Source organism: Schistocerca americana, chromosome 7 (assembly GCF_021461395.2).
Source record: "Schistocerca americana isolate TAMUIC-IGC-003095 chromosome 7, iqSchAmer2.1, whole genome shotgun sequence".
NCBI classification, from domain to species: domain Eukaryota; kingdom Metazoa; phylum Arthropoda; class Insecta; order Orthoptera; family Acrididae; genus Schistocerca; species Schistocerca americana.
This window is the reverse complement of record NC_060125.1, coordinates 276,100,373-276,116,432: the sequence shown is the minus strand read 5'-3', so window position 1 is coordinate 276,116,432 and position 16,060 is coordinate 276,100,373. Positions and strand designations below refer to the sequence as shown.

The 16,060-nt window shown below is 38.1% G+C and overlaps 1 protein-coding gene across 2 annotated transcripts in view; it reads left to right on the top strand.

Annotated features, from left to right (window-relative positions):
* The window catches only part of LOC124621931 (protein kibra), a 203,782-nt gene that overhangs the window by 183,215 nt on the left and 4,507 nt on the right, over positions 1 to 16,060 (top strand). For both annotated transcript variants that reach the window (XM_047147438.1, XM_047147439.1), the window contains 13 exons: positions 661 to 820; positions 4,169 to 4,427; positions 4,735 to 4,883; positions 5,378 to 5,542; positions 6,604 to 7,357; positions 8,336 to 8,526; positions 8,625 to 8,711; positions 8,799 to 8,991; positions 9,241 to 9,508; positions 12,612 to 12,793; positions 12,938 to 13,135; positions 14,935 to 15,095; positions 15,217 to 15,409. In XM_047147438.1, coding sequence (XP_047003394.1) covers positions 661 to 820; positions 4,169 to 4,427; positions 4,735 to 4,883; positions 5,378 to 5,542; positions 6,604 to 7,357; positions 8,336 to 8,526; positions 8,625 to 8,711; positions 8,799 to 8,991; positions 9,241 to 9,508; positions 12,612 to 12,793; positions 12,938 to 13,135; positions 14,935 to 15,095; positions 15,217 to 15,409 — 2,960 coding nt within the window. The remainder of the gene's footprint in view (positions 1 to 660; positions 821 to 4,168; positions 4,428 to 4,734; positions 4,884 to 5,377; positions 5,543 to 6,603; positions 7,358 to 8,335; positions 8,527 to 8,624; positions 8,712 to 8,798; positions 8,992 to 9,240; positions 9,509 to 12,611; positions 12,794 to 12,937; positions 13,136 to 14,934; positions 15,096 to 15,216; positions 15,410 to 16,060) is intronic.

Below are 16,060 nucleotides of genomic sequence, written 5' to 3'. Positions count from 1 at the left end.
CACTTAAACTGTGGTGAGCAGGGGCTTGCCCTGAATGAGCAGGCTCACAAGTTTTAATACTGTCAGAAATTGGGGTATAAATTTCAAGACCATAATAAATTATGACTCCAAAATACCAGCTGAGTGCCCTAGAAGGAATGGGATATGATCAGAATTCCATCCCCTGCACAGTAACAACCCATTGAAACCCTATTTCACAGATTTTGTCTGTTGACACTCAGATATGCCTTTGCTCATTTTTTCTCCCCACTCATCTTGTCAGAAAACACACACACACTACATTCATCTATCTTTCATCTCTTAAATTTAATTTCTCTGTCACTATATCATACACCTTTAGTGCGTTTAAAATCTCTTATTGTTGTCTTTGCATGTGTGTTTATTTAATTTTCATTTCTACAGCTAGATATAGTGCTTAATGTCCTATTGTAAATAGCTACATTTTCTTTAAAGTTTTATCTGTTACTTTACTGTGTATGTTAATTTTTCCTTCCCAGTGGGTCTTTCTGAGAAATAAGTTTTCATTTCCAAAGGGTTGACATTTGTCATTGCATATTTAGTAGTGCCTTTCTTCCTATTTCATTTATTTTATTCTTTATGTAGTTTATTGCTTCCACTGTGTTTGTGTTTAGCATAACCTGGAACTCCTTGTTTTCACAGTGTGCTCCAGCTCCAGCAGTTTAAGCACAAAGTATGATCCGGACCTCCTGAAGTCGGATGTGGCACTAGCTCGGAACAGGGTTTCCAGATTGAAGCGAGAGCTGGAACAAATACGTGCAGAGATGCACTGCACCCAGAGAGGAGTGGAAACACTCTCTTCGTAAGTACCAAATAATCGTAGCTTAGTCAGCACTTTTTGAGACATAATATTGTCAACACTGGCTGTACGTAGTACCATTATTGCTTCATAAACTTTTTTATGTCAATATAATTTTGTGATATTGTGCTCTGTTGATTGTCAGTGGTCCTTTCATTCTGGTATTATTGTTATCTACATTATTAAATTTGCTCTATGGCTTATTAGTTAGTAGTAACGGGTGTGCCAGTGTTCATAGTAGGATATTAAAAACACACAATCAGGCAGTAACTGTAATTTATATATTACCTCTTATGTCTATTAATAGTTAAAGGTATGCCATTTACTAATGTGTAAATCATTGTCCATTGCGTGGATTACGTTTTGAGTATTGCTCCTGTCAAACGATGCCCTTTCTGCACAATACAGTCATCTAGGCGGCATTGGAAGCTTTCCATAACTCGGCGTAACGTATTCCATGGGACATTGTCGACAGCAGTTCTGATGCGATCCCTCAACTCAGGAATGGTGGCCAGAATTTTACATGGATTTCTTACGACAGACATTTCCCAGTAGAGTAATTTCCCCGTTTTGGTGACGTTTCCTGGCTGCCTCTCTCACCTGACCTTTCATGTGCAGACTTTTTCCTTTGGGCTACCTGAAGCAAGAAGTGTTCCAAACACATTGTGCCACCATTCCTGAGTTGAAGGATCGCATCAGAACTGCTGTCAGCAATGTCCCAGGGAATACGTTATGCCAAGTTATGGAAAGCTTCCAATGCCACCTAGATGAATGTGTTGTGCAGAGGGGGCATCATTTGACAGGAGTCATATTCAAAAATTAATCCACGCAATGGACAATGACTTACACATTAGTAAATGGCATACCTTTAACTATTGATTGACATAAGAGGTAATAAATAAATTACAGTTACTGTCTGATGGTGTGTTTTTAGTATCCTACTATGAACGCTGTCGCACCCTGTATAATCACTACATAATTTTGTTTATGGCATGAATGAGGAGAAAATAAGTCTGACATCATTCAATCAGTGCAATGTTTTGTGTGCCAGTTTAGTGTATCCTCTTTCATCAGGTAGCAAAAATTTGGAAATTTACTTTGACAGTGTGTACATAAAGTGACATGTTCAGATTATTGATTTAGCAATTTTGGCTGTGGTACGATCTTCGAATCCTTCGCAGTGGCTGAAACTGTAGTGTATTCACACTATTACCCAAAATTGTCCTTTATATTCAAAACAAAGCCCTTGAACTTAAATCTGCATTCATTCTGCACTTCAAGGTTTTGCAGTGAGGTCATCAAAATATGAGTACACTGTTGCTACCGGTGTATCTAATACAGAAAACATCTTTTATTTGGAAGGAGAGAGGTAGATCTAATAAACAGTTATGGCCATGAACTAATTTCAAATTTTAAGATTTTATGCTGTTAATTAAGAAAGAGATGCCATATGTTTTGTCAGGAATGTAGCATCATATGACAGTGAACATGAGCTGTCAAAAAGAAAGAGGAAAAGTAATTAGGTAGTAGGTAGCAGATAAAGTATTGGCAGAAGTAAAGCTGTGAGGATGGGTCGTGGGTCTTGCTGGGATAGCTCAGTTGGCAGAGCACTTGCCTGTAAGCCAAAGGTCCCAAGTTTGCGTCTTGGTTCAGCACACAGTTTTAGACCACCAGGAAGTTTCATATCAGCACACAGTCTGATGCAGAGTGAAAATTTTATTCTGGAAACATCCCCCAGGCTTTGGCTAAACCATGTCTCAACAATATCCTGCAAGGAAAAGTCATTAAAGTACAGGAAAGAGAGGGAGAAGAATAATATGACGCAGAAAGCCAGATGACATTAAAAGTGGACAAAGTCACCAGCAGGTTAAGGAAAAGGCACAAGTCGGAGGAAAGTGCAGTGCATCCAGTTGATACCTGCTGAAAGGCAGGTACACAAGAGAAGAAGCTGCTGGAGTGCTGTCTGTTGAGAGTCACACATCACTCTTATGAAAATAGGAGGAGACCGATCAGCTCTAACAACCCTCATTTCTTGCTGCATGAGCTAATCTCCCAAATTTTCAGCAAAATTTGTGTAATAGAAATAAAGAGTTGTATGGCATTGGTAACTGGGAAATGCAGAAGCCTTGTTTGATTACCTTGGAAACATTTTCTTTTTCTTCACACCAAGTGGTATCCCTTCACATCATGATGACAGAAGTTGAATCTTTAAGGATATTTGTTTTGAATGATTACCAATAACTGGGTGCAGAGAAGTATTTGCATTTTAATGATGAAGAGAATAAGGTGTTGCTGGCACATACCCTACTAAGGAATGGCATCAAGAAGGCCACAAAGCTTAATTTCTCCACCTGACACATGGATCACGAAGTGTCAAAAGGCCTTATTCCATAAGGTGTCACAGAAAGGTAATTAGAAGTGTGATTCAGGATACTGTCACACAGTGTGGTGATTAGGAACTTTATGCTGCAACCTCTTCTCTTCTTGATGACCAAATACCGATCATGATAATTTCTTTCATCTTCAAAACTGGCATCTCTTCCATCACATTAGATTATGTTGATGACCCAAGTTTCACATGTGAACTGCGTGGCAGAGTTCTGCCAGAAAATGGCTGTTTGGGATGTAGTATTATCAGTATTCTTAAATGCATTTGTCTTTTCTCAAAATTTGGTTTATATTATCAAATATTTGAATTTCCTTACTCACCTGTTTGTTAGTTCTTTTAATATCCATTTCTTTCATTTCATTAAAATACAATGTTGATAAGTTTAAAAGCTAAATTAAGTGAAATGTGTTGATGTTATAAACTTACCATAATAACAGAAATTAATAAATGTGAGCATGGTCCATAGTAGATGGTAATGTCATTGTCAAGCACCTGTAAAACGAACATGGAAATGCATTACATTGTCTGCATACATCACCATGTATAAATATCACTTTACACACCTCACATTAATAAAACATTAGGCTTTGTTTTATCTTAATGTGAGGTGTGTAAAGTGTAATTTATACATGGCGATGTATGCAGACAATGTAGTGCTTTTCGATGTTGGTTTTACGGGTGCTTGACAATGACAGGTAGTTGAAATTAGCTAATCACGTGATTAAATAAACATTGCATTACAGCCTACAACGGACCATGTTCAAGTTTATTAAATATCTGGAGGCTGTGGATCCCCACAAATATGAAATTTTAATAATAGAAATGCCATGTGTATTATGAAGGACCACACTACTAAGGCCTTTCAGTGAAATGTCTGTATTATAGAGTTGCACATCTTATTATGTATTTTTGATGTGCTATGAATTTGAACAATCTAAAATTTGTCTGTCTCTTCATTGCAGTGTTGAGCAGAAACTGAGCTCACATGAAGGAGGCTGCTATAACATTACAGAGGCTCAAGCAATTATGACTGAACTAAGAAATATCCAGAAGTCTCTCTCTTTGGGTGAGAAGGAAAAGGCAGAGCTGATGCAGTCACTTGCAAAACTGAAGGACGACCTAACTCGGCTTCAGCTGTGTGAGAGCTCACCAGATGCTTCTACGCTAAGTTTGCCACAAGAAAAACTCAGTACTGCTTCACAGACCGATCTGTCAGGAGAGGTACACAAGAACATTCTTTAGATACCTTCAATAACATGCATTAATTTTATATCATTTAGCAGTGTTCATGGTTTCAGGGTCATTGCTTTGTGTGATACTTGATTTTTATTATTTCCTTAGATTTACTCGTTGAGTGTTAGAAATAAGTTTGGGACTTAGACAGCTAAATGCTTTTATAAAAATTAATGACAATACCCGTGCTGAAATATAATTTTAATATTGATAGTGGTAAAAAAAGTACAACTATTTCATTGATTAGGTACAATACATTAATTTAATTTGTTAACATTGTTATTTTACATGATAGCTGATGCCAATTGGTACAAGACTCGCAGAAATGGCTCGTATGAGGTTGCAGTACGATGAAGCTAGGAAAAGGGTGCAGCATATTCAGCATCAACTAGCAGATCTGGAAGAAAAAGTGCAACCAGGACAAGCAGAATCTGATAAGGACAGGTAGGTAGCAAATTTTATACCCATTTACACATCATTTCTAAGCATGTTTCATTTATTTCTTTATAATTCATTCAGATTTTGGAGTTTTAAGCAAGGCTTGTTGGATGCTATTGCTGCTCTGTTAAGTTGATGTAGTGAACCACCAACAAAGTTGTTACACTTTCCTTGTCATTTTCTACTCCTAGACTGTACTGTTTCGAGTAGAGTATAAGGAAAGTATGAAACATTTGGACAAGGTGTATCCAACTGTGACGCTTTGAACAAATTTTCTCTGTAGACATTTTTTGGTCAAGTTATGAGTACATTAGTATTTATTTAAATTTATACCACACAGAATGTAAGCCAAAAATGGACCACATGGATGTGAGTGTGACATTGCTTTCATCCAGTTTGTGAACAGACTCAAAGGGTAGCCATAAGATGTATGTTTTAGTTACCATGCGTTTTTTACTACTCTGTTTCTGCATACAACTGATGATTAATGTTCCGGCCAGGTTGCTCCTGTTCCAAGAAAAAGAGCAGTTGTTGCGTGAATTGCGAAGTATAACACCTCGCTCTCGAAGTCAGCAAGAGATGCAAGATATTCAACAAGAGATCAGGCGACTAGAACAAGATCTAAATCAAGCACTTGAAATGTCCAATCGTGCTATTGCTGACAGGTGAGGAAAACTGTCTTTCAGAATAGAACCCTTAATTTAATGTTCAAACACATAATGCACACTAAGAGGATTATTAGCCTGACTGTGTGTGTGTGTGTGTGTGTGTGTGTGTGTGTGTGTGTGTGTGTGTGTGTGTGGTAATAATCAGTCTTTACAAGTGAGTGAACAATTTTTATGTGTAAAGATTTAGTAATTGCAGTAACTTGCTAACAATAAAACAATAATTTAAATATTTATTCATCCTATGCGATTTGTGAAAACTGAGGGGTATTTCTATTAAATATTTCTGTGAATCTGTCATATTTTGTACTTTCACGGCAGTTAATGGAGAAAACAAAAATTGTGTGTTGTCAAACAGTATCTATAGGGTATAGCTCAATTATATAACTGATAATGTTATAGATAATAAAATCCACATAGTTTTGTTAGCTTTCCAGGAAAAAGGGCACACAGTTTGCGCTAACAAATTATTTTGAGAGGTCTGTTGACAAAATACCAATATTGGAGGGTGGTTTTTGGAATCACAGCATTCATTGTTAAACATTATTTTTGTAGACAAATCAAATAGAAAAATATGTTGCTGCACTGTAAGAAACACATACAAATTCTGAAACAAACAGACCATTGTCATAGCAGAAAACTAGATATATTAGCTTTTTAAGTGTTCAGCTGCCACTGTCCCACATATTCCACTAGTTTCCTTTTTGTTATGGAATTCAAATTACCATACATCAGTGTAGTGCAAATGGCTGTTTACCAAATTATCAGCAATTTGAATATTTTGTCTGGAAGATTTATTGTGGTTAGTGTTTGCTCACAATTGCAGGTGGAAACAGGCACAATTTTGAAGGAATAGTTCATGTTATTTTTTATGTAAAGCAAATGGTGAATCTGCTCATTGATATTTTCCCCCATAAAATATCTGTAATTAGACCACTTATGAAACAAAACGTCACTTTCTTAATGAGGATGATCCTATAAACTGTTGGACCTGTAAATGTGGCCTCATATTTGTTAAACTATGTTCAGTAACCTATTGTTTTTGGGTTGTTCTTTATCAGGTTGCGGCTTCATGAAGAGAAGCAGCTCCTTCTGCAACAGTTACGTGATGCGCTTCGTGCTATGACCCAGTTGGAATCGCAGCTCAAAACAATGTCAGCGAGCACTTTGTCAGTGAGCAGCAGTTCAAGTTTGGGATCCCTGTCAACAACTAGCAGTAAAGGTTCTCTCAGCTCTGGGTTAAGCTTCACTGATATATACGGAGGACCACAGTATCAAGCAACTGCAACACCGGTCGATTCTTCAGGTGTAGGAAGTGTTGATATGGCGGACCTTCACAGGCGTGTGGAACGATTGCTCCGTGGTGATCCTGCAACTCCCTCTCCTTCCCCCGGACGTTCACAACCGTCATTATCACCACGATCGTCCCCATCATCTGCATCTCCTCCTGTGTCACCTTTGCATGAGCCCTCTATTGCCTCAACAGCAGGCAGCCCTGCTCTTCCACCTCCTAATGCAGGATGGATTCGTTTTGTTCCTGGTCGCCCTGGTGCAGTAAGCCACTGTTTGGATCGTGCACAGCTGGAGGACAGGCTAGCAGAACTGAGGATACGTCATCGAGATCTGATTGCGGCAGCAGCTGGCTCCACGAGACCTGACCTGCAGGAACTCACTGTTCACGGAAGCAATATGTCGCAGGGTTCTGGCCTAGGGAGGCCTGGAAGGTGTCAGTTTGAGCCTACACCTGAACCACCACTTTCTCCAATTTCGGAGACTCCACCTCCTCTTGTGGGATCATCACAAGAACTCTTACAAGTGAGTTATTTTCATGTAAACTGCTGTGGCATTTCAGTTTATGCTAGTACAGGGCTAAGTAAGGAAATACATTAATGGGCAAAGCAAGTTAATTACAAAATGCTGTAGAAAAATTTGTAATTTGTAGTGAGGGAGAACTGTAGGTTGTCGTGTAAAGCTTTAGATGTACGAAAGAAGATGTACTTTGGATAAAATTATAAACGGCAGACTGAAAATTTTACAGGCAATTAGCAAGTCAAAAACAGTCATTTCCTAGGAGTTAGTAGTTGGCTAAACTGGGGAGCTGAAATGTAGACATGGAAAAATAAACAGGGTTTTTTTCTTATTTTTATATTATTTTATTATTATTATTATTATTATTTCTGAGTCACATGTCACATTCATGTTTGGTGCACCACTGTTATTAAAGTTACTGCAGATGGAACACTAGCTTAGTTTTGGAGAGAATAAAATAACAAATTAGTTGTGGTCGACTCCTCCTAACATTTGCCATAGACGAGTTAAGGAAACTAGACAAGCTAGGGAAACTAAAGAAAGTCTGACTTATAATGACCTGAAACCCCACGAAAACTTACTGGCCCAAAGGGGAGTCCAATGCTGTAGCCACTGTTCTGTCCTCAATAACATTACATTTCTCAAAAATTTCTAACTACAATGGAAGAACAGCTATGAGGAGCTCCAAAAACCAATATTCATTCATCCAGTGGACTAACTGGTAACACATTGCTCTGCTGTGTGATTTACTGTAGCTATTTTTGAAAGTTAAAATATTTTGTCACTCTAACACTTCTTGGCAAACTGCAATTGCTACTACTGTAAAGTATAAGAAGTGCTATGTATTTTGGGTCTTCCCAGAACATTTATCTGTTATCTGTTGGAGTCCATTTTATTATTCAACAAATATGGATTTTCCCTTAAATGAAGTTTACTTCAGCATACAAAAAGTCATCTCATTAAAAAACTGTGCTCACATTGCAGGTTGCAGGGTTATCAAATCCATCTTCTGGCACAAATACTCGATCAGTGTCAGCTGCTGTTAGTGATGAATCAGTTGCAGGAGATTCAGGTGTTTTTGAAGCTTCAAATAAAAGGCACTCATTTTTTGGTGTTGATCATACAGTGTCTGATGAAATGAGCTTGGAAACTGCTCAAGTACAAATCAAACTGAGGTAAATACTACATATATTTGGAATATAGAAAGCAGTCCATTTTAAATCTTATGCATAAAAAGTGATTTCTTTTAAACTGACATTTCGACCCTTTACAGGTATTCCATAAGTGATGGATTACTTCATGTTGGAATTGAGAGAGCACGTAACCTAGCAGCCTTATTTATTCCTGATGGGAGCAGAGTGTGAGTGGAAAATAGAGTTATGTCTGAAAATTATTTTCTTTGTGTCTGGCGTATAGTGAATTACAGTGTGCTTTTATTTGTAAACAGATACATCAAGGCAACTTTGCTTCCCAATTCTCCTCCACTGACGAGTGCCTGTTGCACGAAAACAATTGATGATCTTCGAAAACCAACATTTGGAGATAATTTCCCGCTTCCTGTTCCACTGAATAAACTCCTTACCAAAACTCTGCAAGTCAATGTGTGGAACATTGATTCGGCAAACCACGAAGAATGTTTGGTTAGTATCTTCTGTAACACAGAGGAGCTGTTATTATTAGTTATAAATTGCAATATTAACCATTAACATCATTTTCTGTTACTTAATTTGTTACTGAGTGAAAAGTTAACATTCAGAAAACCTTTTAAATTAAATGAAGTTCTACATCTAACACAATTGAACAATTACTACACTAAAACAATTCAAATATTACTATGGTGATAAAAGCACACAGACACATATCCTCTAATAATGTTCGTATAATTTTAGGGCAGTGCACAGGTGAGCCTAGCGGACTTCAGCCCTGAAGCAGTGTCCATTAAGTGGTATAATATACTTGCCTTCCGTTTGATGCATCCAGAGACAAATGCATCAAATCAAGTTGTGGAACGTGGAAGTACAGCTTTGACAAAAAATCATGACAAGCAGGAGAGTGATGTGTCAGTATTTAATAAGCAGATTGCAGTTCTTAAGGAAGAGAGCTCTGATGAATCTACAATAATATCATCTCAGACATCGACGCTGACACGCAGTCAAGGTAAGTCTTTCAACTGTACAACACATCAGTTCAAGCACAAAACTGCATATGATAACGTTTATAAAACAGTGTAGTTCTTTCATACGTTTGACGAGGAAGGAATTAAATACTGTCATATAAAACCAAGTATTGTGTGTGTGTGTTGTGTGTGTGTGTGTGTGTGTGTGTGTGTGTGTGTGTGTGTGTATTTTGAGTGAGTGAGTGTGAGAGACAGAGATTTCAGTTGACAGGATTGCACTATTTTATAGACACTGCCATGTACTGTCATGGCATCAGAAGCAAAAACCCAGTATCAGTAATTTACATTGGTGAGAAGCCTGGCCATCACAAAATACTTAAGTAGAAACAAATAGCAGAAAGGTTTCAGTTACTTGTGATTTCAAATCAAAGCTTCTGCTATCACTCGTAATTGGTTCAAAGGGTAGTTCTTTAACAGTACTCCAGCTTTTTTCTATTTAATAATTTAATTAATTATTAATCTATTTCATAAGTCATAATACCAAAAAAATCTCTTGTTATAGTACTTAAGAAATCATTCTGTCATTCTCCTGGAGTGGTTTAGGGAAACTATGTACATTTGAGATTTGATCCTTGTTCAGTCTCAGTTATATAACTATAATTCCCAGCTCACTGTTGGATGGTTTTCTTCCCTTACTGCTCTGGGATAATACTGGATAGAAATTTTTTATCATTAGTAACTTTTCCACAAGATCATGTACACAATGTAAATGGCATATTACTATAAACATAGCTAGGTCTACTTTGAGTCTTCGGGTCAATACCAGAATGCCACGTCTTGTAGGCAATGACATCTCGATCGGCGAAAGATTCTAGTCCAGGAAGGGAGGTGTTTTCACAACGAACAATGGCTAGGGTAAACCAACCACTACCAGAATTTCCAGTCAGAGCTGGCTCATAAAATTCTTAATGTCATCGAGTTGAGACTTTAATCTCAGTTCTTTGATGGTAGCAGAAGGTGCAGTGCACAGGAACTCCCTGAAAGCCCAGTACTGTTACTGAACTTGTATGATTGTGAGGGACGGCAGTCCTCCAATGGCTTGTCACTAAGTTGAACACACCATTATAAGATTTATGAGATTTATTATTCAATAAACTCTTCCCAGTTTACAATCCATGTCACTAAAACACTCAAGCGTTTGATAGCTCTCTTCTCCATCATCCTCAAGAGTTAAAATCACTAACTGCTTTATAGTTGAAATGGCAGCATCTGGAACATTTTAGAGAAGCCCAGAGTGACGCATGTGCTTGAGGCACGAGAGACCAGTGCCACATTTGAAACTGCTGATCCAACATCACTACAAGCATCGAGCCTCTGTCTTTACTTTCACTCGATGCCCAACGCCTGCCTCCATTTCCTACCAAGTGCGTACTCCTGGTCTCTCTTAAAATTGTTGCTGTTTTTTCTAATTTCATCCACTTCTTTTATAACATAATCCCAGTATAACAATGATTGAGCCAAAACTTAGAAGAGGTGATGTGGCTTGTAAACTGAAAAGACTTTATTGAAGCATGCCACAGTGAAAGACACTGAGAACACTGATTTACCATTCTCGTACAACTTTTTCTTTCTTTATTCTGGAGAATCGACATTCTAACATTACCAGCTGATAGTTTTATTTGGTGCCTCAGTTCTTCTCTAGCTGAACGCGTCATAAAAGAATCAGTAGTTTATAACAAGTAGTGTTGATGCTGAAATACAGGGTGAACATTAATAAGACCGACAAATTGTAGGAATAGATTCCTGACTGAAAGTGAAGGAAAAAGGGTCCTATGAACATGTTTCTGGCCATGCCAACAAATCATCCTAGAACACAGTACAGAATTGCATTGCATTCATGTCACAACAGATGTTTAAAGTGGCCTCCATGGTATAGCAGTTGATAGTAGCAGTTGTCATGCAGGGTACACACAATCGTACTTTCGCTTACACCATGTTGGCAGGCCACTTGTTTAGAGCTTGTACTAGGGTATGTCTCATGTAGAACCTAAACCTCCAGATCTGCAGTCTGCCCCTTCCTGCACGTTTGTCTCTCTATAAGGCCCCATGATCACACAAATGCTCAAGATGGCGTGAAATGTTGTGTGATGTGGTCGGTATCTGTGAGGTTTTTTGTTTTGGTATAGCCATGCTGGCTCTCAGCCATGTCCACCTGCTTGGCTGTACACAAACATCATCTTGGCTTGTTCCCAACATGAACACCAGACCATTCTGCTGCTTACAGTAGGCTACGTCAATCACACAGCCTTCAACACACAAGGAGTATGCGTACGGAACGATTTGAAGTGGAATGATCATATAAAACTAATTGTTGGTAAGGCGGGCACCAGGTTGAGATTCATTGGGAGAGTGCTTAGAAAATGTAGTCCATCAACAAAGGAGGTGGCTTACAAAACACTCGTTCGACCTATACTTGAGTATTGCTCATCAGTGTGGGATCCGTACCAGGTCGGGTTGACGGAAGAGATAGAGAAGATCCAAAGGAGAGCGGCGCGTTTCGTCACAGGGTTATTTGGTAACCGTGATAGCGTTACGGAGATGTTTAATAAACTCAAGTGGCAGACTCTGCAAGAGAGGCGCTCTGCATCGCGGTGTAGCTTGCTCGCCAGGTTTCGAGAGGGTGCGTTTCTGGATGAGGTATCGAATATATTGCTTCCCCCTACTTATACTTCCCGAGGAGATCACGAATGTAAAATTAGAGAGATTAGAGCGCGCACGGAGGCTTTCAGACAGTCGTTCTTCCCGCGAACCATATGCGACTGGAACAGGAAAGGGAGGTAATGACAGTGGCACGTAAAGTGCCCTCCGCCACACACCGTTGGGTGGCTTGCGGAGTATCAATGTAGATGTAGATGTAGATGTAGAACACTTGGCACGTGGTCGGAGAAACTATCATTTGTCAGTGCCATCTACCGTGGTAACAATGCATTTTCATTAGGACCTTTTCCCCTCAATTTCCAGTCAGCAATCCGCCCTTGCAGTTTGTTGGTTTTATTAATGTTCATCCTGTATATTTAATTTTACTTTGATCCTAATAATGTCTCAAATATATTTCTCTGAAGTGCTATTTACCTTCTGTTATAGGTCTCCATTCCACTGTAAGCACAAGATTAGAAGAACTTGATAGCCAGGAGGAAGAGGAAGAAGAAGATGAAGAGGATGATGATGATGATGATGACGACGATGATGAAGATGATGAAGAAGAAGATGGAATTATTGTTGAATTTTGTCAAGAAGACCTCCTAGAAGCTGTACTTGAGCATGCTGTAAGTCAAGAACTTCTTCCATTGCAGGATTTTATAAGTCTGATTTAATTTTCTGGAACATGCTGTATATAATAGACAGTGAACATTCAATAGAAGAAATCTATAACTTGTTTGTGAAACTCTAATTTACTTACTTTGTTTTAGGAGGACACAGCTGTACCCGAGGACTCAAATGATTTCTCTGTAGATACTTCTGATAAGGAGACAAACACAGAATGTGTGTTTATCCCCGAGAAGGGTGTTAGGAAACGACCAGAGGAGTCAGCTCGAACAATAGTCATTAAACGGTCTCAGACGTTTAGCCCTAGTGCAGCTATTGGCAGAAATCAGTATATTTGCAGGGTGAGTGCTATTCATATGTCTTCTCTCAATTGTTCTGCATAACAATGTGACGAATACTGAAAACAAGAAACTATTTAATAGTGCTATTGAATGTATCAAAGCTTTAAAATTGCAATGCAGATTACTTCAAAAATTCTTCATACTTAATGTTTGGAACAGTACCACTTTTGGCATGGATGAATAACTTTGTAAACACAGGAGAGAGCCTCACTGAGAAATTAATGTTGAGTTTCATGCACATACTGCCTATGTGTTTTAATAAATGTCATGGAAAAACGCCCTTGCGCCATAAACAGAATGGGTTTAAAATGGGAAGCAAAGTTTTTGGGGCTCAGTGATGTTTATACGTTAAAAATGTGAACACTCGTGCCACCTGAAAAAAATATTTATGTCTCTACTGTGTTACACTGCAAACGCGTAACTTTATATTGAGTATCAATGTATAGTTTGAGGATTCAGAGTTTAAGGAACATGTTGTATGAATAAATTATTTGAAGCAAAAAACTGGCTTGCTGTCTCTAAAATCTGTTTTTTGATATTGTACTCTGTGGCTGGCTAATAAATTTAAATATGTAATCAGATAATTGATAGTTGTGCCCTGCTGCATACTCCTATTAACTGAGTTGCAGATTTTCCCCACCGGTAGGCACGGATATTTGTGTATCAGTGGCTGTGGCTGGTTATTTTGTGGTATTGGTATTTTTCTCTCTCATGAAAATGTTCTTATTTGTGTTTATTCTCCAGCCACGTAACAGATGAAGTCTTAAAATAAAGCAGATATTTGGGACAAATTATCCAACAGATTAATTTTTTATAGCATGTTCCTGTACCAAATTTTAAAAGTAAATTGGAGAATTTTTCACACACTGTTGTTACATCCTGCATCGCAATCAAATGCATCTTAACAGTGAAGGGCACAGTTTTGCAGTCATGCAACAGAGTGACTGCTAGTTTCAATGATGGCACAGCAATTATTATCTTACTACATGACATGGGGTGCTTTCAGTGAAAGGATTTATTTCAAATGACCATGGCTACTATGTCACACATAAGTGAACAATATGTGCTCGTTCTCTGTCAAGCTCAATATTCTACTTAGGAGGGTTTCAACCAGTTCCAGGCTTCCAAATCTTTCAAATTTGACTGAATCTCACACATTGTTTTGCTATTTTGTGAGTAGTGAGAAACACTCAAGAAGCCACTGTAAACAAAAGTAAAACTAAAGTTTCAAAAATGTGTAACCAAATCACAAGACAAATCTCTCAAATATCAGTATACCAAAATTGTGATAAGAATTGTGCAATGGACATTACTTATTAAGTCAAAATGGAACAGATGTATGTAACTGAATGTGTTCTGTAAATAAAATGTGTTCAGTAAATCATTTTATTTGGCACTTGTTTTTGTTTTTTTATGAAACATACAGTACTATGTATTCATGTGCAAAGTACACTATCAAATCAGCCAATATAGATGATCCTAGCCTTTTTAGATGGTCTTTTTATGTTCTCTGGTCTCTAGAGTGTGTTTATAGTTTTTAAAATTCAAATTACTCCTTTTGCATGAACTTATGAAAGTTGCAACTTCTTTAATGTGAATTGATTGAAACAAAAGCTACAAGACTCAAATAATCCAACAGTCAAAAATCCATGAAACTCTGTTAAATGTATCTTACATGATTCACAAACAAATGAATATTTTCTTATTCTGCACTTGTCTACAATGTCACAACACAATTTTTGATGATATTTTCAACATATAAACAACATTTTAATTATGTGTGTCCTTTGCTTTTGCAGTTGAATCGCAGTGACAGTGATAGTTCAATGCCTTTGTATCGGAAAGGTGGCCCATTTCAACGCAATTCAGTTGAAAGGCGTTCACTAAGGTGGAGAAGACCACCAGGAACTGTAGTAGTAACAAAGCATGGCCGCAGTTCAAGTAGCGGAGTCAGCAGCAGGTATATAAAGAGTCCCTGAAGTATTACACACACACACACACACACACACACACACACACACACACACACACACACTGACAGAAATAAAAATAAAAAACCTAATGATACTTACGTTTTGCAGTGCAACTGCCCGTACATCACTGGATCTTGAATTAGATTTACGAGCACAGCACTGTAGGCTGCAGATGTTACAAGATGAACTGAGTCGTTTACGTGTCCTCAAGGATCGTTTGGAAACAGCACGTGCTGAGGGTGATCCAGAAATGGCAGCCTGGGTTATAGAGGACACTGCCTTCCAGAATCTCATTGCACAGGTCAGCATTTGATATCTTAATATACATAAGGTATTTTAATTTTTATTTTCGGTGAAAGAAAGATACAGATTTAAGCATGATGTTAGATGGTGTCCACATATTTATGATGATGATGATGTTGCTGTTGCTGGCATCACAAATAGTACTTAGTGAAAGGATTTTAAGTTGCAAAAAAGATGCAGATGAAATTACTGTGTTTGGGTTTAAACCAGTTCCATTAACTTTCTTTGTCCCATTTACAGGGTTCTGTTGCAGTGGATTACATACATCATTTCAATGTTTTTCACATTTAAGTCACTGGTGCTTTGATCTCTATAGGTCCTTACATATGGAGAAACTTTGCAAACAGAAAGTGGTGGAAAATGTCCTTGGAACTCCCCCTTAAAGGAAGTTCAGTCAGAATTGCAAATATTTCCACATCTGGATTGCTCTTCAAATTTAACTCAAATATGTCTTTAGCAAATCCATGAAAGATGTTCCTAACACACATCGGCATCTTCCACTGTTCCTCCTCCTCAATACCTTCTTCTCCCGAACACTGAATCACATTAGGCAAGTACTTATGGCCTTACACTGCAAAAAGTTCCAACCCAAAGTCTTTGTTGTTGACTAATTGTTGCGCCTGCTTGAGGGCTGCTGTGTCCATTGAGT